This window comes from Acromyrmex echinatior, chromosome 7 (assembly GCF_024713525.1).
Source record: "Acromyrmex echinatior isolate Ae372 chromosome 7, ASM2471352v2, whole genome shotgun sequence".
NCBI classification, from domain to species: domain Eukaryota; kingdom Metazoa; phylum Arthropoda; class Insecta; order Hymenoptera; family Formicidae; genus Acromyrmex; species Acromyrmex echinatior.
The window spans coordinates 3869518-3895523 of record NC_141858.1 but is presented as its reverse complement, the minus strand read 5'-3'; the positions used below and the strand labels follow the sequence as shown (position 1 = coordinate 3895523).

General features: G+C 40.0%; 2 protein-coding genes across 2 annotated transcripts; one reads left to right on the top strand and one right to left on the bottom strand.

Annotated features, from left to right (window-relative positions):
* Positions 1-9634: 9634 nt before the first annotated feature.
* LOC105151238 (uncharacterized) lies at positions 9635-10702 on the bottom strand. Its single transcript, XM_087408253.1, has one exon. It carries the CDS (start codon positions 10700-10702, stop codon positions 9635-9637), a length of 1068 nt encoding a protein of 355 aa, XP_087264379.1.
* A 6814-nt stretch (positions 10703-17516) lies between these two features.
* On the top strand, positions 17517-25083 carry LOC147909015 (histone-lysine N-methyltransferase SETMAR-like). Its single transcript, XM_087408252.1, has 3 exons — positions 17517-17798; positions 17852-18115; positions 24850-25083. The coding sequence occupies exons 1-3, from the start codon at positions 17517-17519 to the stop codon at positions 25081-25083; spliced, it is 780 nt and encodes a 259-aa protein (XP_087264378.1).
* Positions 25084-26006: the final 923 nt, after the last annotated feature.

Genomic DNA, 26006 nt, shown 5'->3' with positions numbered 1-26006 from the left:
TGAATTACGTCTATGAAAGTAGTTAAAATTCGAATTGGGAAGTTAAATGAATACATCGGTTGTCAACATCAAGAAGACGAAATTCATTTATTATAAGTTGATTAATGGGAATTATAAATGAGTCAAAGTCAATATTTAAGAAATCTGAGTATCTTCAATATCATTGATGGCCAATAGCTTTAATAGATGAATTATTATTAAAAATTTCAATAAGGTAAATAATTTTAATTGTAGGAATGGCGACAAAAATTAAAATAAATATAGGGGTAATAGTTCAAATAATTTCAATTATTTGATGTTCAAGAAGAAAGTAGTTAATAAATTTATTGGATAGTGATTTAAATATGATGAATAAAATTAATGTTATAATAAAAGTTAGGATAATTATTATAAAATCATTAAATAAGATTATTATATCATAGGTAGGATAAGTAGAAATTAGAATTTTGAAGGGAAATAGATCAAGTATTAATTTTTAATAAAAGATATAATTTAAAATCTTTATTGGAGTTTAAGTCCAGTGCACTTAGGTCTGCCATATTAAATAAAAAATTATAGATGTATAATATATGAAATTTTATTTAATTAATATAATATAATGAGTGAAACGCTGAAAGTAAAATTAATTATAAGAAAATAATGTTTTTAAATTGAAGGAATTTCAGAAAAACTGTGATTTAAAGGAGGGAATTTATTTAGTCATTCTAGTGAGGAATTAAGAAAAAATATTAGGTGTTGGAATTAATTCGTAGCGTTTTTAATGAAAGAATGTTATTTATTTCACATGAGCATTAAAAAATACATTAATGAAAGTACTTCCCATCACTTGTAAAACGCTACGAATTAATTCCAACACCTAATATATTAATAATAAATCGTTTTTTAGATAAAGCTTCTCAAGTAATAAATAAAAGAATAGATAGACTTTTGATAGAGATTAGAGATCCGATAGATGAGATAATATTTCAGGATAAGAAAGAGTCAGGGTAATCTGAATAACAACGTGGTATACCACTAAGACCAAGAAAATGTTGGGAAAAAAAGATTAAATTAACTTCAATAAATATAGAAATGAATTGGATATTTAAGTAGAAATTATTTAGTCTAAATCCAGAGATTAGGGGGAATCAGTGAATAAATCCAACAATAATAGAGACTCCTATACTGCTCCTATGGATAAAACATAGTGAAAGTGAGTTACTACATAGTAAATATCGTGAATAATGTCAATAGAAGAATTTGAGAGTATAATTCCAGTAAACCCTCCTATAGAAAATAGAAAGATGAAGCCCATAGATCACCAAAGAGTGGAGTTATAGTTGATTTTTATACCATGAATGGTGGAGATTCATCTACAAATTTTAATTCCTGTTGGAATTGCAATAATATAGTAGCGGAAGTGAAATAAGCTCGTGTATCTGCATCTAGGCCAATAGTAAATGTGATGAACTCAAACAATAAATCCTAGGAATCCAATAATAATTATTATAACGTAAATTATTCCTAATGAGCCGAAAGTTTCTTTTTTACTTCTTTCATTTATAATAATATGAGAAATTAATCCAAAGCCTGGTAGAATTAAAATATAGACTTCAGAGTGACCAAAGAATCAGAATAAGTGTTGGTATAAGATAGGGTCTCCGCCGCCTGATGGATCGAAGAAAGAAGTGTTTAGGTTTCGATCTGTTAAAAGTATAGTAATAGCTCCTACAAGAACGAGAAGGGAAAGGAGTAATAATACAGCGGTAATAAGAATTAATCAAATTAGAAGAGGAATTTTATCTAATGATAGAATTTTTTGATGTTTTTGTATGTTTAAAATTATGGAAATAAAATTAATTGCACCTAAAATTGAAGATATCCCTGCAATGTGAAGAAAGAAAATAGTCAATTGATGAGCCTCTGTGAAATATATTAGATGGAAGGGGGGGATAAAAGGTTCATCCTGCACTAGTTCCTAAGTATAAAAAATTTCTTAGAGTAAGAAGGATTAGAGACCTTTGGGGATAAAAGTCAACATCTTATTTTGTTTATATAGAGGTAAGCTATAGCTCAGGAGAGCCTAGTATGAAAGGAACCAGAAAATTTCTGAATCCCCTAATTATAAAAGGTATAACTATGAAAAAAATTATAATAAATACATGATTAGTAACTAGGGAGTTATAAATTTGATCATTATTAATTAAATTTCTACAATACCCTAATTCTAGACGGATGAGTATACTTATTGCTGATCCAATTATACCGGATCAGATAGCTAGTATAAAATAAAAAATTCCAATATCTTTATGATTAGTAGAAAATAATCATTCATTCATAAATATTTATTTTATTTATAGTATAATTAAAAATATTGATTTAGAAAATATATAGTAAAGTTAAATAGATAGAATGAATAAGTTAATAATTAGGTAAAGTAAATAAATAGGAGGTAAAATAGAAGTAAGAAAATGAATAAATTGTTGGAGGAGAATTAAAAGGGAAGAAAGATAAAATAGAAATAAATAGTTTAATTTATGATTTATTTGAAATTATAATTATAGATAAAAATTAAAGAAGGATTAAAAAGTTAGTAAGTTATTAATTATAGGTGGTATAAAGTAAAAATGTTATGTCTGATTTAAGTAATAAATTATAAATTTATTTAAGAAATTAAATTTAAAAATTTCTAACATTATTAGAAAAAGTAAATTAATTTATTTTATATTTAAATTAAATTCTAAGTTTAATAATGAATTTAAAAATGAATAATAAAATTAAAATATTATAAAAATTATATTATAATTTAAGAAAAAATATTAAATTGCAAATTTAAAGATTTTAAAGAATAAAATTTAAATAATATATAAATAATAAATTATATGTAATTTAATTAGATTAAAAAGATTAAATTATTTATTAAAAAGTATAATGTTATGTTAATTATTATAATATTATAATAATAATAATGAATAAGATTTTTAAAAAATTATTTTTTAAACTTTGAAGGTTTAAAGTTTAAATTATAACTTAAAATCTTTATTTAAATTAAATAAATTTAAATTATTAAGATAATAAATGATAAAAATAATGGAAGTAATAAATATAAATAAATATTATTGTTTATATAATTTATTTTAATTAACTTTGATTCAATTTTAAATAAGAATAATGAATAAAATAATATATTATTATAAATGAATAGTATAAATAAAGTGTCTGAGTATCATTAAAATTAAAATAGATAATAAATTATTTATCGATATAAATAAAAAAATTGAATATTATTTTATGAAAAATATAGAAAAAGGTGGTAAACTAGCTATTAAATAGAATAAATAAAAATATTAAGTTAAAGTTAATGTTAATGGGTAAGATAGAGAAATTTTTAAATATTTTAAATAATAATAAAATAAAGATTAATGATAAAAGAGTAATTGAATAAAAAATAAATATATTAATCAAGAAAAAATTTTTATAAAAATTATTAAAATCATTCATCTGGATTGATTAATTGAAGTGTAAGCTATGATTATTTTAAAATTAGTAATATTTAAACATATGAAAAGGGGGAGAATAGAATATAAAATTAAAATTACATATAGAATAGAAAAATTATTGAATTTAATTAAAGAAATTATATAAAAAGGAATAATTTTTTGAATGGTAATTAATATTAATAATATATTTAAGGGGAAAAATTTTGAAATTAGAGGAAGTCAAAAATAGAAAGGGGGAATATTAAGTTTAATTATGAGAGAAAGAAATAAAATATAATAAACATAATTATTAAGTATAACGATATTATTAATAATAATAAAAAAAATTATTAAAAATGATGAAATAATTTTAATAATAAAATATAAAAAAATTATTTTTTATTATTTATAAATATATTAAGTATAAAGATAAATAAAAAATAATAAATTTCTAAAAAAAGTCAAATAATTATTAAATCATATAAAAAGAAGAATCATATAAATTTCAATGGTTTTACGTCACCGTTTGAATGAAATGCATGAATTAGATTGGGACAATATAAGAATTTTAGATACAGAACAATCGTTAATAAAAAGAAGAATTTCGGAAATGATACATATAAAAAGACAAACAAGAGGTATCAATAAGCAAAGTGAACACGAAAGGTTTGCCTGATGTTTATCTTCTTCTTCTTAAGAAAGATCTCTCTTTCTTTTAATAAATAATTCTAGAACTTTCCAAACTGTTGACTCAGATATATAAATAGTGGTAAAATACATGATATGACAAATAACAACACATAATGTCACGACAAAATTCTAATTGTGCAAAAGAAGTACTTGAGATTCATCGTTTAGTTTTTTGCTGTAAAACAGGTAATGATTCTATTTCTTCATATTCCGACTAGAAGATATTAATGATATACAATTTTATTTAAATTAGAATCTGGAAATTCTTGTTCTACACTTTCCTTGATATGACAACTGGCGTTGTAACATTATTGTATGAAGCATCTTCACATAGAAAAGAACATGTTTATTTAATTACAACATCCGACTGTTGAATTTAATGTCAACTACATGTAACTCTGCGTTTTAAGAATATTATTGAATTACTGAAGATGGCCAGATTGTGGCTGAAACGTTTAATGTTTTAATTAATGTAATAATAATTAAATATCACAAACTATAACTTGTGCAGTGGTTTTTTTATGCTCTTCTTTTTATATGTTTTAAAACCACGTGAATTTTCAAGATATTTTAATTATTAAATCTTGCATAAATATGGAAACATAAGATAAAATAATTAAAAAAAAGAAGATAATATAGGTTAAAATTTGATTAAATTAATAATAAATAAAGTATTAAATAAAATATTAAATAATTAATTAATAATAAAAAAATATTATTATATTATTATGATATTTTTGTTAAATATAATATTATTTGAATAAATAAAATAAAATAAAATAAAAAATATATAAATATATTAAAATTATTTATTATAATAAAACATTTTAATATTCTTGAGGCTTCCACGGATGCTTTCTATATACCTGTTGTGTGTTTCGCGGGTTTTCTCCGTATCTAGATCCATTCTTGGAATGCCAACGTTTCATGAGCCTTGCAATCCACTTCATCAGGGTGAGGAGCAGCCTGATACTGAGCTATTCCTCTAGGCCCTTCCTTTTTTATATTACGCTGCTTGTTGGAGTGGGGGTAGGTGGGAAGAGGGAGAAGAAGTGGTGAAATTTGGTTGGTCTTCAATAATCGGGAGAATGGTCTTCCATATTTTATTTACGTTGTAGCCATTATCTCTATTTAGATTATTAGAGTGTTTTTGTATCTCTATAGCTTCTCTATACTATCTTGGAAAGTATGATAATGTTGGTCATCGTGATCGCTTTTGTCAATTAGTATTTGATGTCCCATTTCGATGTTGTGTTCTGATAATGCCGACTGCGTCCCACAGATCTACTCGTAAGTTTCGATGTAGAATCTTTTTTCACACAAGTCCCAATAAAAGACACAATAAACATAATAAAAACCTCGTATGAAATCCTCTCCGATCTCATCCCGCTAATAGAGTACTACTTAACAACTACCTATATCTCCTATAACAACCAATTTTACGAACAAACTTCAGGAGCAGCGATGGGTTCATCTATTTCTCCTGTAATCGCTAACATCTTCATGGAGCACTTTGAGAAAGAGGCTCTCAAAAAAACATCGAAAAAAACCAGACGTTTGGTTCCGTTATGTGGACGATACATTCATGATATAAAGACATGTCAGAGCAGAACTCCGAAAATTCCTTAATTTCCTCAACAGACAACATCCAAATATCCGCTTCACTATAGACATAGAGGAAAACGGAAAACTCTCTTTCTTAAACATTCATGTCTCTAAGAAAGCCGATAGCACCTTAGGCCATCAAGCGTACAGAAAACCAACACACAGACAGATACTTACATGCCGAGTCGCACCATCATCCAGCATAAAAACAGTCAGTAATCAACTCACTTGTACATTGAGCTTTCACCATCTCTGACAAAGAACATCTACAGACAAAATTCAACCACCTAAACTACTAACTAGTCTTACATAAAAACGGACACGACAAAAAAGACATAACCAAGATAATCAATAAACATGCAAACAAGACAACGATCTCTGACACAATCAGATGATAGGATCTTATCTATTCTCCCATATCAAAGGAACAACAGATGGCATTGGCAGGATATTAAACAAACATAATATCCGAACTATCTTCAAACCCAAAAAGATAGGATAAATCTTAAGCAATCCTAAAAAGACCTCCACTCAGCTCCGCAGGAGTATACAAAATACCTTGTTTCTGCGGACAAATATACATTGGAGAAACCGGGAGAATGGTCAATCTACGGCTAAAAGAACATCAACATGATGTCAGGCTAAAACACGCCACGCAGTCGGCATTATCAGAACACAACATCGAAATATTATTAAGACATCAAATATTATTTGACAAAGCGACCACGATAGCCAACGTTACATCATACTTTCCAAGAAAGTATAGAGAAGCTATAGAGATACAAAAACACTCTAATCTAAATAGAGATCATAATCTAAATAGAGATAATGGTTACAATATAAATAAAATATGTAAGAACATTCTCCCGATTATTGAAGACCAACCAAATTTCACCATTTCTTCTCCCACTCCCCTCTTCCTATCTCCATCCATTCCACAAGCAGCGTAATATAAAAAAGGAAAGGCCTGGAGGAACAGCTGAGTACCAGGCAGCTCGCCCTTTTTTTTTTTTTGATAACGGAGGGGAAATGCTTGACGCCTCGGGGGAGAGCCCGGAGTTATGTGGGGCTTGCACCCACTAAAACCCCTCCGGGTGTCCTTACCTGGCCTTGCATGAGGGACTCCCAGGAACGCGTGCAGCATTCTTCTGGGAGTCCTTCAGGCCAGTCGGATTATTGTCGACTTCGATTCCCGCCCGGGGATTTTTATAGACGTCGAAATGACGACCCCGGGCGGTGCAGAGAACCGACTATCCTATGTTTGGGCGCTAGGGGGACACCATCCCCTGCGCCCGCCGCCCCGGTTGGTGTTGGGGGGCGGGAGTTGGGGATCATGGCCCCTGCCGCGATCCCCAGCCCCCCAAGGGGCGCCAATCAGAAGTTTGGCGCCCCTCATGCTTCAGCGCCGCGAGGGGAAGTCTCGCGGCGCACTCCCCGCGCGCAGCGGTGCAGGGCTCCGGCCCGGTCGCGCATTCGACGCGGCCGGAGGATGATGAGCCACTGCACCCCGCGCGCGCGGAGGGTCATCCTGTGTCCGGCGGCGGATCGACCCTAGGGTCGGCAATCCGCCGCCGCTTCACCACGCCCCGCGTCCGAGACGCGGGGCCATCGTTGACGACGGGGACGGAGGAGGGGGGACCACCGGCCCAGCCCCCCCCATAGACGCCCCCGTCGTCCTACTCCTCGTTGCCCTCTGCTATGGAAGAAGGAGGTCGCCTCCGTTCTCGCCCCATGGGGCGGTCCCGGCGGCGGGTACGCGCGAGGGGTGACCCGGGGCGCGAGCGATCCGGCTGGAGCCGGCGCCCGCGTTAACCCCCAACGCCACAACCCCGCGTATCTCCTTCAGCCCCGTCAGCCCCGCCACCCGGAGGCGGCGGGGGCGGGAGAGGGCCCCCGACCTCCCGGTACCCTCTCCCTCTGCCTTTCAGCCTCCTCCTTCTGCGACATCACCCGATCGCAGAAGGAGGAGAAGGCCCTCCAGCACTCTCCCTACTGACTATCTCCTTCACGACAGCCAGCAGGGAAAGATCCTGCCCTATCTCCCGGACCAGGACTCCGCGCTCGCCCGCTCAAACCGGGCAGGTCTCCAGCGTATGCTGCGCGGTATCCCGGTCCCCGTCGCAGTGGTAACAACAAGTGGTCGGCTCCTTACCTATGCGACACAGGTACTCCCCGAAACATCCGTGTCCGGTGAGCACCTGCGTCGCGTGGAACGATAGTCCGCCCCATCCCCTGCCTACCCATTCCTCGAGGCAGGGGAGGATGGCTCCACGGTCCGAGCGCCCGTTGTCGGCGGGTCGTTTTCGAGAGTGGCGTGCCACTCTTCGAAGACCCGCCGACGGGCGTTCCTCCTCAGTCGGTCAGCGGTCCTCGGGGTTACGATCCCCCCCCCCCCCGCAGCTGAATGGCCTTTACCCTGGCAAAGATTTCCGCCAGGGCGTCGGCCACATACTCGGCAGGGGGGACCCCCGCGAGAACCATGGCGGCCGCGTACGACACCGTCCTGTAGGCCCTACAGATACGCAAGGCCAGCCGCCGTTGCACGCTGTGCAACTTCTGCTTTATTCGGCGGCTGGCCAGAGCCTTCCCACTCCAAACCGGGGCCCCGTAAAAGGCCCCGGACAGGACGGCGTGCATATACTCCCGCCTGACCGACTCGTTCGGACCGTGGAGGTTGGGCATGAGGCCGAGCAGAGCGTCTGCTCGGCGGCCCAACCGCGGGGCTAGCTCGTCGAAATGTTCGACGAAGCCTCAGCGACCATCCACGGTGAGGCCCAAATACTTTATGGTAGACCCCACCGGGACGCGGACATCGTCCACCACAATATGTGCCTGAGGGGGCACCCCGCTCTTCCCATCGTGGAAGAACAAGGCCTCCGTTTTAGCAGGGGCCACCCTCAGGCCCAACTCCTTTATGGAGCCGACCACACACGCCACTGTGACGTTCGCCGTTCCCACGGCTCTCTCCCAGGTCGTGCCCCCGGCCATCACTAGCGTGTCGTCCGCGTAACAGACGACGTGGCAGCCAGGGGGTAGGGCCGCGCGGTGAACGTGGTCGTATGCGACGTTCCAAAGTAGGGGGCCCAACACGGACCCCTGTGGAACGCCGCACGACACGTCCCTCCGCTGCTGGAGTTCCATTTTGTTATGGAACTCCAGCTGCCTGTCCCGGAAATAATCCTCTATAATAGCGACCAGGTAGGGGGGCAAGAGGTGATGTCCTCTCATCGCCCAACACCCGGCCCCATGGGATGCTATTAAAGTGTCCCTGGACATCGCCAACGCCACCTCCCCTCCCGCGGCCATCTGCTCCGAGAGGGCTCTGACTTGTCTGACGGCATCGATAGTCGACAGGCCCTCCCGGAAGTCATACTGACCGCGGGATAGATTGGGACCATCCCGGGACAGGTGTCGGACGATGCGGGCAGCCATGACTCGCTCCAGCAATTTGCTCGCATCGTCTAGCAGGCATATCGGCCTATAAGCGGAAGGACTCTCCGCTGGCTTGCCCTCCTTGCGGAGGAGGACAAGCCTGGCCCTTTTCCACGACCTGGGAAATATGCCGTCTCTGAGGCAGCTCGTGAAGAGCTGCCTCAGACGGCCGCCCACTATGGGGGCCGCGGCGAGCCAGACCCTTCCGTGTATATCGGAGAGTCCGGGCGCTCGCGGCCTCCCCTTGAGGCGGGCGAAGGCCATCACCATCTCCTCCCGGGTGACGCCCAGCTCCTCCGTCCATTCGGACCGACCCTCTCCGGTATTTCTCTTTCCCTATTGGAAAAGAGGGCGGCCACCATATCATCTAGGAACTGAGCGTCCAGGGTTTCCGTTATCAGGGGGGCCCACGGACGAAATTGCTTCGTCACAATTTTATAGGGTATCCCTCACGGATCCCTGTCCAGGGAGGAGACGAGGTCGCGCCAAGCGTTGGCCTTCTCCCTTCTGTTGGCCGCCCTAAGGGCGGTCCTAGCTTCACGGAGCGCCCCGGCGGCCACTTCCACCTCCTCGTCGGTGCCCCGCCGCCTGCGGCGGATGTACCTCCGTCGGGCAGCTACGGTGATCCGTCGTAGCTCAGTTATCTCCTCGGACCACCAGTAGACTGCCCTCCTCGTCATAGGACGGCAGAGGGACATCGACGCGTCGCACGCGTGCGACATGGCATCCCCGAGCCATTCGGCCTCCTCCTCCACCGAGCGGGCCGTTCCAGCCAGGTGGAGGAGAGGAGGCTCACCTCGAGGGCGCCGGGGTCCAACTTGCGCAGGGCCCATCGACGTTCCAACTCGTCGGCGGCGTCTTCGTGACACCGCGGGGGTGGACATCAGCTCCATACGGACCAGGCGATGGTTCGTAAGTTCTCCCAGGGGGCTGGCGTCCACATGCCATCCTCGTATCTTGATGGCAGCCGCGGGGGTCGCCCATGTCAGGTCGACGATGGACTCCCCCCGGACCCCCACGAAGGTGCTGGCACGGCCCCTGTTGAGAAGGACTAAGCCGTGCCGCGCCGCCCACAGCAGGGTGCTGTCGCCCCTGGAGTCGGTGGATGGGGAACCCCACTCCAACGCATGGACGTTGAAATCCCCACCCACCAGTGCTGGTCTGGGGGAGCGTCGTCTGATGTGCTCCCCCAGAGACTCCAGGGCGTCCTCGTATTCCCTCCTCGTTAGTCGAGGAGGGAAGTAGCACCTGCTACATCGATGGGCCCCCACTCTACCAGAGTGAACCCCTTCCCCGCCGATATTGGAAGCATCGGCGGGGTGTCGCGCGCGTACTGGCTGACCACCGCCACCCGTGCCAGAGAGTCCCCCGCCCAGTTGGGGTGACTCTCCGGGATTCGGTATGGGTCTGCGGCGATGGCCAGTCCACCCCCCCCCCCACTCGGCGAGGCACTGCATCAGCATGCTTTGTGCCCCGGCCGAGTGGTTGAGGTTCGTATGTGCGAGGGCGAGGGTCATTTATTCGGTTCGTCGCTTCTCGCCCTCATCGACCTTGTTGTTGTCGGCCACATCAGCGGCCGCCGTAGGGGGTGTGTCCTCCACGACGGCTATCTCAACGTCGGCCACTTCTGTGGCCGACGGTTCCTTCGCGGTTGTCTCCGCCGTCGCGGGGGGTTGTCCCTCAACGGCAGTGGGGAGGCCACTGGGCTTCTGCCCCCCCTTCTTGCCCTTCGCCTTAGCGGCGGTGCATCCGGCGCCGTCGATTCGGTGCTCCGAGGGGCGGCCAAGCCCACGGTACGCGGGGCACTCGACCTTGCCGCGGCATTCACGCGCCGCGTGGCCGATGCCTCCGCACCGGTAGCACGACCCGGATCGATCAACCGTGCTCGTGCACTTTTGCTGCACGTGACCGGCCTCCAGGCATCGGTAGCACTGGAGGCCCCGGGCCGGCAGTAGAGTTACCTTGCAGTTCGACGACCCTACTCTGACCTTAGAGGTGGCCACCAACTGCTTGGCCGCCTGTACGGGGCACCGCATCCAGCAGGTGCCTAGTCCGTTGGGGGCCTTGCTTACCCCTCCCACTTTAAATTCTGGTGGGAGGCGACCGCAGGCCCCCGCGAGCTCCTCTTTAGGGGTGGCCGAGTCATCCATTCCGGAGACTCTTATCTTCGCCGTCTTCGTCGGACAGGAGACCTTAACATCATCCCAGTCGACGAAGACGGCCGCCAACTTCTCGGCAAGTTTGTCTGCCTTGCCTTGGCACTCGGGGCCCCTCACTTCCCATATGAGGGCCCCGGTGATTGCCCTCCTGGGACGGAGATCCTCGATCCCCACATCCTTGAGGGAGATCGAGGACCTCGCTTTCCCTACCACCTCTTGGTAGGAGGCGGGGTCGGCGCAGGTCACCACTATGGCCGCTAAACTTGGCGACCTGAGTTTGGGAAGGGGAGCCTGTTTCTTGTCGGAGGCTTTAGGCCCCGCGGCAGTGCCCCCTTTCCTCGTCGCCCCGCCTGCTTTCCCACCGCTCCCATTTTTGGTTGGGGTGGGGGCCACTGGCGCCTTGACGCTCTTCGCGCTCTTGGGGGGCGGCCGGGGCGGCTCCGTCTCCGCCTTTTTCGCCTTGGCGGCCGCCCTCTTTGCCCCCCCTGCGCCCAGGTCTCCTCATTCTTGTCCGTCACAGCCCCAGTTGTTGGGGGAATCGCAGGGGGCGACGGTTCCACCCTCGTGGCAGGAGGGGGCACTCCTGGCGCTTTCCCGTCAGCCTCTTCGCTCCCTTATTAGTTGGGGTTTGGCCGCCCTTTTTCGTAGGCGGTGCCTTTGGAGGAGGCATCGTCGACCCGATCACTCCATGGTCGAGTCCCATTCAAGGCCGGTTGCCCCGTCCCTCCTAGATGTGCAGCGGGAGGTCGATCTCCCTCTGCTCTTGTCATGCTCCAGGACCGCAACCCTGAAGTGGAGGAGCACCAGCTCTTGATTGAGCTGGCGCTTCTCCTCCACCCAGGCCCTGGAGCGCTCGTCACACTGGCCGCTGTCTGCTGCCAGTCCGCCGTCGCTCGCCCTCGTTACGACAGAACTAAGGGCCGCGGACAACTTCGCAAAAGCCGTCCACAGGTCCCTTACAATGTCGCCCTTGATGTTCTTCGACTTCTCAACCGCTTTGGCTATGGTCGCCAGCTCGCGCGTTGCCACGGAGGCAACGGCGCAAAGCGGTTGTTCGTCAAACTCGAGGGTGAGCTCGACGGCCCTGTCCCTTGCCTTTCGTGCAGACGAGGAGGATGGTGCCACCTCGGGGTCAAGTATCGCCCCACAGGGGCCCTCATATGGGAGGTTAGGGGCCCGGAGAGCTGAGTCAAGACGGACGCGCTAGCCGAGAAACTAACGGCCGTCTTCGCGAACAGGGACGACGTGAGGGTGTCCCGCCCATCGAAGACGGCCGAGATCCGGGTCTCCAGACTCGACGATTCGGCCACCCCCACCGAGGTGGCGCACGAGCTGGCGAGGGCCTGCAGGCGACTCCCACCGGAATTTAAGGTGGGAGGAGTCAGTAGGGCCCCCAACGGGCTGGGCACCTGCTGGGTGCGGTGCCCGTAGAGGCGGCCAAACAATTGGTGGCTGCCTCACGTATCAAGATAGGGTGGTCAAGCTGCAGAGTAGCTCTGCTGCCGGCCCGGAGCCTCCAATGCTTCCGATGCTTGAAAGTTGGCCACGTCCAGGCGAAATGTACAAGCACCGTGGATCGCTCCGGATGCTGTTACCAGTGCGGGGGCATCGGCCACGCGGCGAGGGAGTGCCGCGCCAAAGTCGACTGCCCCGCGTGCCGTGAGCTCGGCCGCCCCTCGGGGCACCGCATCGGCGGCGGCGGATGTGCTGCAAAAGCAAAAGGGAAGAGGAGGGGGACAGAAGCCCAGCAGCTCCTCCACCACCGCCGCGGAGTAGACCTCCGTGGCGGCGACCATGGCGGAAGCGCCGTCGGCCGTGGCAGACATAGATATGGTCGTCGTGGAGAATACACCCGCGGCGGCCGATGAAGTGGCCGACAAGAACGTCGGGCGGGACGACCAACGACGGACCCAACAATAATGTCCCTCGCCCTCGCCCAGACGAACCTTAACCACTCGGCGGGGGCACAAAGCATGCTCATTCAGGCGAGTCTTTGAAGAGTGGCGCGCCACTTTCGAGAACAACCCGCCGACAACGGGCGTCCGGACCGTGGAGGCCATCCTCCCCTGCCTCGAGGAATGGATAGGCAGGGGATGGGGCGGACTGACGTTTCACGCGACGCAGGTGCTCACCGGACACGGATGTTTCGGGGAGTATCTGTGTCGCATTGGTAAGGAGCCGACCGCACGCTGTCACCACTGCGACGGAGACCGGGACACCGCGCAGCATACGCTCGAAGCCTGCCCGGCATGGACGGCCGAGCGCGGTGTCTTGGTCCAGGAGATAGGGGGAGATCTCTCCCTGCCGGCTGTCGTCAGTCGGCGGGGAGAATGCATGGAAGGCGTTCTCCTCCTTCTGCGAACGGGTGATGTCGCAGAAGGAGGAGGCAGAAAGATTGCGAGAGCGGGCCCCGGGTGGCCGAGGTCCTCCTTCGCCGCCCCCGGGCGGCGGGGGTGATGGAGGGAGGGGGGAGATGGGCGAGATGATGGTGGGGGACAACGCGCCGGTTTCAGCCGGGTCGCTCGCGCTCCGGGCCGCTCGCACATACTCGCCGCCGGGACCGCCCCACGGGGCGAAAACGGCGGCGACCTCCTCCCCCCATACCTGAGGTGAACGAGCAGGAAGATGACGGGGGCGTATGTGGGGGTGGCGGGGCTGGCGGTCCCTCCTCCTCCACCCCCGTCATCAACGACGGCCCCGCGTCTCGGACGCGAGGCGCTGTGAAGCGGCGGCGGATTGTCGATCCTACAGTCGCACCGCCGCTGGACATTAGCTAACCTCCCTGCGCGCGGGGTGTAGTAACTCATCATCCCCCGGGCGCGTCGAATGCGCGCCCGGGCCAGTAGCCCTGCACCGCCGCGCGCGGGGGGTGCGCCGCGAGAATGTCTCTTGCGGCGCCAAGGCATGAGGGGCGCCAAAACTTTCAAGTTTGGCGCCCCTTGGGGGACTGGGGATCCTGGCGGGAGCCGGGATCTCCAACTACCGCCCCCCAACAACAAACGGGGCGGCGGGCGCGGGGATGGTGTCCCCCCCCCAGCGCCCGAATCGGACAGGCAGTGCCTCGCATCGCCTGGGGTCGTCTCTGACGAAACCCCAGGCGGGAAAGAATTTCGACCAACCAAAGCCGACTGGCCACAGGGGCTCCCAGAAGTATGCTGCACGCGTTCCTGGGAGCCCCTCAGCTGGCCTGGTAAGGACACCCGGAGGGGTTTTAGTGGGTGCAAGCCCCACATAACCCCGGGCTCTCCCCCCAGGCCCGGGGTATGCGTCAGGCATTTCCCCTCCGTTACCAAAAGAAAAAAAAAAAGGTCAAGTATCGCCCGATGGTTCTTCCTAAGCTGACGGGCTTTGGCCTTGTCAGCTTTTTTGGCCCTGGCCTCCGCCGTAAACTTTCCGGAGTGGTCCGGGTTCAGGGCCGGCCTCCCACGTGATCTCTTTGCGGACTCCCCCTCGGAATCCGAGGAGGAGACCACAAAGTCCGCTGCTCGCTTGCGGCCCTCTCTGCTCTCGCCCCCAAGGGACCCCAACGAGAACGTGGATCCGGCTCTCGAAAGGGCGCCCTCGGAAGTGGCCGCCTCAGCGCGCGCCCCGACCTTGCTGCTCGCAGGGCCAGGACGCGACTTGCGAGGGTTCTCGCTCGTGATCGAGCGAACCTCCGCCTCGACGCTCTTGACAGGGCGTGCGTCCTCCTCGTTGTTTCTTTGAATTGAAATAAGATCCATTGAATTAATGCCCACGCCCCGCAGCGGCTCCGCCAGCCAGAGTGTACCCCTCCACCGGAACACCAAGAGAGGGGGCCCCGAGTTCACCCGGGGAGCTGGCATATGGCACGGGTCCCCGGAATGTATCGTCGGGGACACTGACCTCCAGCCCCTTACTCCCCGTGAGTGGATGTGCTGTAAGTCCACTCACGAGTTTCGGGGGTCCCTCGCCTCGGACCTCGAGGGCACCGCTGCGGGTGGCACCACCCGGGGCGGCCCCACGGACGGTTCGGGTCACGGAAGCGGCGCCCCTTCCGGACCCTAGTCGCCGTGGCGACCAACGTTGTTTGCGCCGCCCGGTGTCCCGCTTCGGAAGGGACGCCGTCGCGGAGACATCGGGCACAATACTCGACGCCCCCCCCGGCTCCGACCTCGGAATACGTCCGAGCGGCCCGGAGGGAGCGGGGATCGCGCGCCCTGCTTCGGAATACGTCCGAGCGGCTGCTCGATCCCCCCACCAGGAGAGACGGGTGATTCCGCGACGGACTGAAGTCCGCGCGGCCCCGTCCTCTCCTACGGACTAGGTCCGCACCTCACGAGGCGGGAGAGAGAGGACCCTGGTGCAATGAGGCGAAGCTCTCAGGGATCCCCCTTCCCCCCTCAGTGGCATGAGCCAGCCCGTAGCCAGGAGCACCCAGCATACGGGCCGGCTCGCCTGCGGGAGCACCCGCGTCGACCCTTTCGCACGCAAAACCCCAAGGAAACCACCCCACCCCACAGGGAGGAGGGGAGGGCCCCACGGGGGTCTACGCGCAGTGGGGGTCGAAACCCCACATCACGCACGGGAAGAGAGCAATCCTCCCCCTGTCGATGCCGTGCCACCGGGCGATTGAAGTCAGGGCCGCCAATCCCTACCAGCACACTGGGGACCCGTCCCGAAGGGACGAGGCCCCCAGGAGTCCCTCCCACGAGGAGAGGAGACCCCCTTGGGGTGCCGGACCCGGTGTACAGACTCCCCCCGTGAAGAAGGAATCCGTACAGGCTGCTCTTAGACTCCCACGTGCCGCAAGCGACCCGTGGGGGAGCCCTCTCACCACGACAAGGTGGCAGCCCGCGAGAGGGAGGCTGCTCGCCCTGATGAAGTGGACTGCAAGGCTCACGAAAGCATTTTAAAAATGGATCTAGACACGAAGAAAACCCGCGAAACACACAACAATTATATAAAATTTTTTAATTTAAAAAATTAATATTAGATAAAAAAAAAAATAAAATTTTTTAACATAATAAAATTATATAATAAATGATGATTTAAAATTTTTATCAAAACTATAAAATAAAAATTATTATATTTTAATATAAAAATGCATAAAAATTTTTGAAATTTTTAGAAATAGTTTAATTCTATTAAATATAATTAAGAATAAAAGAAATTAGGGTAATATATTATATATAATAAAATAAAAAATTAAGTAAATATAAAGAATTAAATTTTAATTAATAATTTAAAAAAATAATAGAAAAAATAAAATAATGAAAGTATAAATTAAATATATATATACAATTTATTTCATCAAAATATTCCTTTAATCAGGCATATCATTAGGTAAATTGTAAGTTATTTTTTTAATAAACTTATAAAACAAATATATTTATTTAAAAAAATTAAAATTTAATTGAAAGATAAATTAAATTTTAATACATAGTAAATAAGAAAAATTTAATTTTCTATGCTTAGAGTCTAAAAGCTAAATTTTAGCTTATTTATTTGTTATTTTAGGTATGTGGTTATATTTTAATTTTTTATTTTTAATTAAATTATTATTATAAAAAATAGAAGATTGTGTGTTGAGTTGAGGATTGAGGTGATGGTGGTTAAAAATTAGATTTGAGAATTGAGATGATATTAATTTAGTTAATTTTAAATGATTTAAATTTTAGTTTAAAAAAATATTTCATTCACGATGAAAAGATTTTATTATGAAATAGAGTAAACAAAAAATTTAAATTAATAAAAAGATATTATAAATTTTTAAATGGTTTTTATTATTATATATATTTTATTATTAAAATTTAATATAAATAAAATAAAAATAATTATTTTGATAAAAAAATAATATATAAAAATGAAGAAAATAAAGAAAAATTAAAAAAAAGTTAAAATTTAGATAATAAATATTATATATACATTATATATATTTACGAGGTCTGTTCAAAAAGTATCGCGAATTTTGAATTTCTGCGGGTTACGTATATTCGATTTTCGATTTTTTTGTGGCGTTATGTTGGTACTCATGTCTCTCACTTATGCCGACAAGTTCGGCCATTTTGAATGTTCAGTTAATTTTTGACAGCTGCTTTGCTTGCACGTGTTTTGGCTCGTCTTCGATTTTTGCCTATTCCAAAAAATGGATCAAAGAATCTGTATCAAATTTTGTGTGAAAAACAAAATTAAGTGCGCGGACGCATTCCGAATGTTGACTGTGACATATGGTGAAGCTATCTTGGACCGAAGCAACGTTTATCGGTGGTACAAAATGTTCTCAGAGGGCCGAGAAGATGTGAATGACGAAGAGCGTGCCGGACGCCTGAGCACGTCAACAACAGACGAAAACATTGATGAAGTGAAGAAAATAGTATTGGGCAATCGTCGAATCACCGTTAGAGAAGTTGCTGAAGACCTAAACATATCGATTGGCTCATGCCATTCGATTTTTACCAATGATTTGGGCATGAGACGGGTCGCCGCGAAATTCGTACAAAATTGCTCAATTTCGACCAAAAACATCATCGCATTAACATTGCTAAGGAGCTGTTGGACTCTGTCCGCGACGATCCAAATGTGCTCCAGAGGATCATAACTGGTGATGAATCATGGGTTTATGGTTATGACGTGGAAACCAAAGCTCAATCATCCCAATGGAAGCTGCCGCACGAGCCAAGACCGAAAAAAGCGCGCCAAGTTCGGTCGAATGTGAAGGTTTTGCTCACAGTTTTCTTCGATTGCAAGGGCGTGGTGCATCATGAGTTCTTGCCACAGGGTAGAACGGTCAATAAGGAATATTACTTGCAAGTTATGCGCAATTTGCGCGAAGCAATCCGCCAGAAACGCCCGGATTTGTGGAAGAACAAAAATTGACTTTTGCACCATGATAACGCCCCTGCTCACACATCGTTGCTTGTGCGCGAATTTTTGGCCAAAAACAACACACTAATGATGCGGCAGCCACCGTATTCCCCAGATCTGGCCCCCTGTGACTTTTTCTTGTTCTCGAAACTGAAGAGGCCCATGAAAAGACGACGCTACGATTAAGGAGATAAAGACGGCATCGAAGGAGAAGCTGAACAAGATCACAAAAAATGATTTTTTGAAGTGCTTCGAGGATTGGAAAAAACGTTGGCACAAGTGTATAATATCTGATGGGGATTACTTTGAAGGGGACAAAATAGATATTCATGAATAAATAAATAATTTTTGAAAAAACACAAAATTCGCGATAATTTTGAACAGACCTCGTATATATTTAAATTTTTATAATAAATTTAATAAAAATTTAAATAATTTTTTATTATAAAAAATAATATTTATAATAATTTAAATTTAAGTAATTAAATTTAGTAATTTATAAAAAATAATTATAAATTTTAGTGCCAGCAATAGCGATTAAATTATGTTATAAGTAAATTTTTATTAATTAATAAATATTAATGAATAAATAAGAATTTTATACAATAAAAAATTTTATTGAAAAGAATTTTTATATGGTGAAATATTTAAAAATTTAATTTAAATAAAAAAGATAATAAATTTTTGTAAATAGTTAAATTATTTAAAAAATTAGGATTAGATATCCTATTATTATAAATAAAATGATTAAAAATTAAATGTTGAAACATTAAATTTAAATAATTTGGCGGTATTTTAAATAGAGGAATTTGTTTTATAAATGGTAGTCCACGATAGTCCTGATAGAAATTTTTATGTATTGTTGTTTGAAAATTATTTTATTAGAAATATAATTATTAAATTGAACTTTTAATTTGAATTCAAATCAAAATGTAGAGTTATTAGGAAAAAATGAGTTACATTTGAATAAATTATTATAGGAATTTTAAATTTTAAGAATTTAAATGAGGTAGGATTTAATAGTAAATTTATTAAATTTAATAAATCAAAATTTAAATAAAATATGTACAAATTGCTCGTCATTTTCATAAATAAAATAGTTGAAAAAAGTCGTAACAAACTAAATGTACAGGAATGTGTATTTAGATGTATTAAAGATAAAATTTATGTAATAATAGTTAATAAATTAATTTTTATTAATTGGGGTATGTAGAAAAAATTATTGGATTATATAAATAATATATGATTATAGGTTAGAAGAAAGGAATTTCAGATAATAATTAAAGATATATTGAAGTTAATATAGTTTTATTAGTTAAAATAAAATAATTATTATAGATTATAGTGGAAGTAATGTAAATGAATTTAAATTAGATATATAAAAGTAATTTTAGTTGAGTGTACCTTTTATATCCGGGGTTTATTAAAATATAATTTATAAATTTATTAAATTTCTCTAATTTGAAAGAGCTAATAAAAATTTAATATTAATTAATGTGTAATATAATAATATATTAATAATTATTAAAAATAAATTATTAATGGAGATATTCTAGTCAATTTTAAAGATATCTAGTTTTTTTATAATTAAATTTAATTTAGCCCTAATTATTAGCCTAATTAAATTACACATAATTGATTTAATAGAATGAGTTGTAATAATTATATTATTTGTTTAGAATATCGATTATTATTTAGGAATTATGAGATAATCTGTAATATAGATTAAAATTACTAATACATAATTGAAAAAAAAAATTAATAATTTATTATTAATTAATATAAGAATAAATATAAGGATAAATAATATTATATATAATAATATATTTTATTGTATGTATAATAATTTATTAGAATATTTTTTAATATTTGATAGCAGAAAAATAAATTATAAATGATTTATTGAAATTATAAAATTTAATTGAATAAAGAAATATTATTTTAATTATTGAAGTCAAGAAATCATGATAAAATCGTAGAAAATTAAAAATAAAATAAAATATTATTTTTTAGGTTAATATAATTTTAGAAATGAACCAACTAGAGTTCCGGTTCAACTTTTTTAATAAAAATATTGTTTTTTGATTACAATAAAAGATTTTTACTAGAATCGAAGAGAATATTTACTAATGATTTAAAAAATTAAATATAGCTGCAGTATATTGACTGTACAAAGATAGCATAATAAATTGTTTTTTAAATGGAAACTAGAATGAATGTAAAGATGAAATTTAAGCTGTCTTAGGTTAAGTTATTGATTTCTTCACATTAAATTTTTAGACGAATTATTGGACGAAAAAAGACCTATAGCATTTATGTATAAAGTGTATAAAATTTATTTTTTATTTATAGTTAAATTAAATAATTTTATATATTTACTTGGGAGGATTGATGAAATTTGATTAATTTTAGTTTAAAATTAAGATATAAATTAGTAAAAGAATTGTTTATTAATCATGGATTGTTAGTTAAAATTACAGTAAGAATAATTGTTAGGTCTAACCGCGTAATATTTTTAGAAAGATCATATTGATAAAAATGATTGCGACCTCGATGTTGAATTAAGATAAAAATTAAGTGTAGAAGTTTAATATTTAAGTCTGTTCGACTTTTAGAATCTTACATGATTTGAATTTAAATCGGCGTGAGTCAGATCGGTTTCTATCTATAATTAGGTTATAAATATTTGTACGAAAGAACTATATTTATGAATTTAAATTTTTTTTGAAAAAGGTATAATTATTAAAAAATTAATAAAGGATTGATAATAATAAATTTTAGTTGATATAGAGAGAAGATAAAAAAATGAGAAATGTGTTTATAATTTATCATTTATTACTTTGGCAGAATAGTACATTAAAAGTAATAATTTTAAGGTATATGAATTATATATTAATAACTTTGGTTAGATTAATTATTTTAGAAATTTATATATTAGTGAGAGTGGCTTTTTTGACTCTTTTAGAGCATAAAATTTTGGAGTATATCCAAGAGTGTAAGAGGTCTAATAAAGTAGGATTGGGAGATTTATTACAGCCTTTTAGAGATGCTATTAAGTTATTTAGTAAAGAGATCTTCATTGTTTATGATTCAAATTATTATATATACTACAAATTATTATATATATATATTTGTCCTATTATTTTATTTATAATAATTATAATAAATTGATTAATATATGGGAATATTACTAATAATTATTATTTAAATTATTCATTATTAATTTTGATTATTATTTTAACTATTATAGGTTATATATTTATATTTATGGGGTGATTTTTTAATTCTTTATATTCATTAATGGAGGCGGTTTGAGGTATTTCTCAGACTTTATCATATGAAATTAATATAATTATGATTTTTTTAATATTAATAATTTTAAGGGAAAGATATTCTTTTATAGATTTTTTAAAGTGGCAGGTGTATGTGGAGGTGTGGTGTGGAGTTATAGTTATTTATTTTTAATATTTTTACTTAATAATAGCTGGAGGATAATAGCTGAATTAAATCGTAGGCCTATAGATTTTGTAGAGGATCTGAATTCGTTTCTGGGTTTAATGTAAAGTATTTTAGAGGTAGGTTTGCATTAATTTTTATAGCAGAATATGGAATGATTATTTTTTTTTAGGTATTTAGTGGTGGGTATATTTACTGATTTAATTATTTCAATGTGAATGTAATTGTATATTAATTTAATAGTATTTTTAATTATTTTAATACGTGGAATTTTGCCTCGGATACATTATGATGAATTAATTTGTTTATATTGAAAAATTATTTTACCATTTATTTTGAATTATATAATTTTTATTTTGATATTTAAGTTTATGTTTGTTTAGTTTATTTATTTAGTTTAAAGTTAGGGAAAAAAAGATGGGCGGGGGGGATGAGGTATATAAAAAATTATGATAAAAATTAATAGAAAGTTTAATTATTTCTTATGTTTTCAAAACATAGATTTATTCAAGATCATATTAATTATGAATTAAAATAAAATAAATGAGAGAGAGAGAGATGTTTTTGTTTTATTATAATATAATAATATAATTTATATTATAAAATAGTATATAATTGTAAATTAATAGTAAAATTAATATGTTATTTTTAATAAATATTATAAAGTAATTATATAATGAATTAAAAGAGTAAAGAAGGTGTGAATGAGAGGACGGGACGGGTTATTAGAGGGCGATGAATAAAATTAGCTGTTAGTTTGGCGGGATAATAATTATAATATTTTTAGGTAATTAATTTAATTTAAAATAATTAAATTAATTATTTTATTGATATTATTTTTAAAAAGTTTTTAGAAAAATGATATAGGTAGGTGATAATAAAAGGAGTTAAGGAAAAAAATATAAGATAGAAATGAGATAGGAGTGAGATGAGGGGCGATAGACAGGAATAAGAAAAGAAAAGTTTAGTTTGTAAGATAAATAGAAAAATAAATAATTTTATAAATATAAGTAGTAAATATTATAATATTTATTTTTTATTATAATAGTAATATTTTAATTAATAACAATAATGAATAATAATTTTTCATATTTTATGGCTTATAGATAGGGAAATAAAAAATGAGAAGTAAATTAAAGTAAGAATTTGACTAATTAATATATAAGGTATTTCAATTAATTGAGCCCCGGCTCGTGTTAATAAAATAAAGGTATTAATAAATGTTCAATATATTAATTGGTTAGAAATAATGATTGATGATGAAGTAAAGTATTTAGATTTAATAAAAGGGTGAGCATAGAGAATTAAAATTGATATGTGCAATTACTTCCCCTAGTTTATTAGGGATAGAGCGAAGAATAGCATAGGCAAATAAAAAAAAATCGTTCTGATTGAATATAGGTGGGAGTAACTATGGGATTAGCTAAGGATCACTTAAAATACATGGATATTGAAGAATAATAATAAGGAAAATTGAGGCGATAATCTCAGAAACCTAGCAAGTCTTTAAGGGTAAAGTATGGGTGAAAGGGAATTTTGTAAAGATCATTGTTTATTCCTATGGAATTTGAGTATCCGGTTGTATATAAGAAGAATATATGAATAAAAATAAATAAAGCGATGAGATATATATATAAATGGGAGGATAAAATGAAAGGAGAAGAAACGATTTAAAGTTTGGGTTATTAATGGAAAATCCTCCTCAGATTCATATAGCTAATATATTTCCTATATATGGGATGATTGATATAAGGTTAGCAATTACTGTGGCTCCTCAGAAAGATATTTGACCCTAGAGGAGTACATATCTTAAAAAGGCTGTAGTTATAGCTAATAAAAAAATTGGGACACTTGAGATTCAAGTGAGTTAAATTAAAGGAGTTGATAGATATTAATAAAATTAGACTAATGTATAAATATATATAAATAAAAAAAAATGAGGCTCCATTTATATGAATATTGTGTATAATTCATCAGTTTGGGACATTTTGAATAATATGAATGATTCTGTTAAAAGCGATTGAAATATTGGGGCAATAATGAATGGATAAGAATAATCCTCTTATAATTTGAATTATTAGGAAAAGACCTAATAAAAAACCGAAGTTTCATCAGTAGGAGATATTAATAGAGGAGGGAAGATTTAAAGAATGTTTAATTATTTTATTAATTTTTTTCATATATTTATATATTTTAATAATTAAAAAATTTTTAATTTTTTTAATTTATTGATTAACTAATAATTTTTCGTAAGGATGAAGATTTAATAGAACATATTAGGGGTACAAATAAGTTCGTGCGGTTTTTTCTCGAAATTTGGGGCTTTATTGTGAAAAACCGGTTACAATGTAATCAGAGTCACTTCCAATGATAATGCAAGCTCTTCTTGCGTTTGACATGGATCTTCATCGAGTAATGCCTCTAATTCTGCGTCTTCAAACTTTCTTGGACATCCGGCACGCTCTTGGTCTTCCAAGTCAAAGTCACCACTCTTAAACCGTGCAAACCACTTCTGACACGTTCGCTCAGATAGAGCATGGTCACCATAAACTTCCACTAAAATACGATGACTTTCGGCAGCACTTTTCTTCATATTGAAGTAATGCAGTAAAACTCCCCGCAAAAACACTTTATTTGGTACAGAGTTTGACATATTTGACGAAATAAAAATATTGTTGTTTACAATTCGAACAAATGACACATACTGAATTTAATGCCTACTAATGACAGTTATCCAACGCATACTTAGAAATACGGAACGGTGGAATGAAACAGTAGTTACGCCATCTCTTTCAAAACCGCACGAACTTATTTGTACCCCTAATATTTTAATGACTATAAATATAGATATGAGTAAGAAAAATACAGGGTGCGGCGCCAAAATCCGCAAATTTCAAATTGAAATTCCCTCCGTTCAATACCATTGGTAGATGTCGCGATTGGCATTCAAATAGCTTGACGCATGTACTAAACCATCATAACCTCGAAACAGTCGCAATGTTGAAACCAAGTGCGGAGTATAACCGAAGAGCCGCGATTATCGAAAGTATTCGCGCCGGGCGCTCGGCGACAGAAATCATTTGCGTGTTCTGGCAAATGTAGTGAAGCCGTGGATGGAAACTGTGTCGTCTGGAAAGCCATATGTTTTCCAGCAGGACGATGCGCCCGCCCACACAAGTCATTTGGTGCAAAATTGGTTGTCGGACAACGTCGACATGTTTTAGTCGAAAGAATTCTGGCTTCCCAACAGCCCAGATTTGAATCCTTTGGACTTCTACGTATGGGGCGTGGTTGAAAAGGTCACGAACAAGTCCAGACATCCAAACGTCGCATCATTGAGAGCCGCTATTGAAGCGGCATTCACCGATATGGACCGTGACGCATTAAAGCGTGCCTGCGGACGCTTCAGACCGAAAATGGAGGCGGTCATTCAAGCAAGCGGGGGATATATTGAATGAATATGTTCTTTATGGCCTTACAAACAATGGAGGTAAACAAATTTTATAAACCTTTTCATTGTAGCAATAAAACATGTTTAGAAAAAATGTATAATTTGTCCGGATTTTGGCGTCGCACCCTGTATACAAAGTAAGGTAATATTATTGTGGAGATAGAGGTAGATATAAAAAATGTTATCAAATATTCTTTTATTAATATTAATAAGAAAATTTATATTAAAAATATTAGAATTTATAAAAGTTAAATGAAAATTGGAAGCAGAGGAGGATTCATTAAATGGAATTTTTATTATTAAGAGTATAAATATATTTATTATAAAAGTTAGAATTAAAGTAAAATTAATTGAACAATTAGTTTTTATATTAGAAATTAATCTTGTAAAATATAGAAAACTGATAAGTAGTCCGCTAATTAAAGTAAATTATGATTGAATATAAATAATTTTTTGATCAGAATGATATTAAAAAAGATTAGTAAAGATTAGTATAATGATTATGAGCTAATATTAAAGGAATTGAGTAAAAGGATAAATATAATAAAAAATATTAGTAAAAAAAAATGAGAAAGAATATATTAGATAATTTAGTCATAATTTAATTAAACTTGATTAGTATGTAGTTGTTTTGATGGAAGAATGGGAGTTTAATAAGAATAAATGGAAAGATAATTTTAATTTTGGGGGATTTGTTAAGTTAATTAAGTTGGGGATTAAATAAGAGGATTAATTAATATTTAAAATATAGTATATTTATTAGTGTTTTTGTGTAAGATATATAATGTAGTGTTTTCAATATATAATGACGGAATAAAAGGTGTGTGTGCGTGCGTGCGTGCGTGCGTGTGTGTGTGTGTGTGTGTGTGTGTGTGTGCGCGCGCGCGCGCGCGCGTGCCTGCGTGCGTTCGTGCGTGTGTGTGTGTGTGT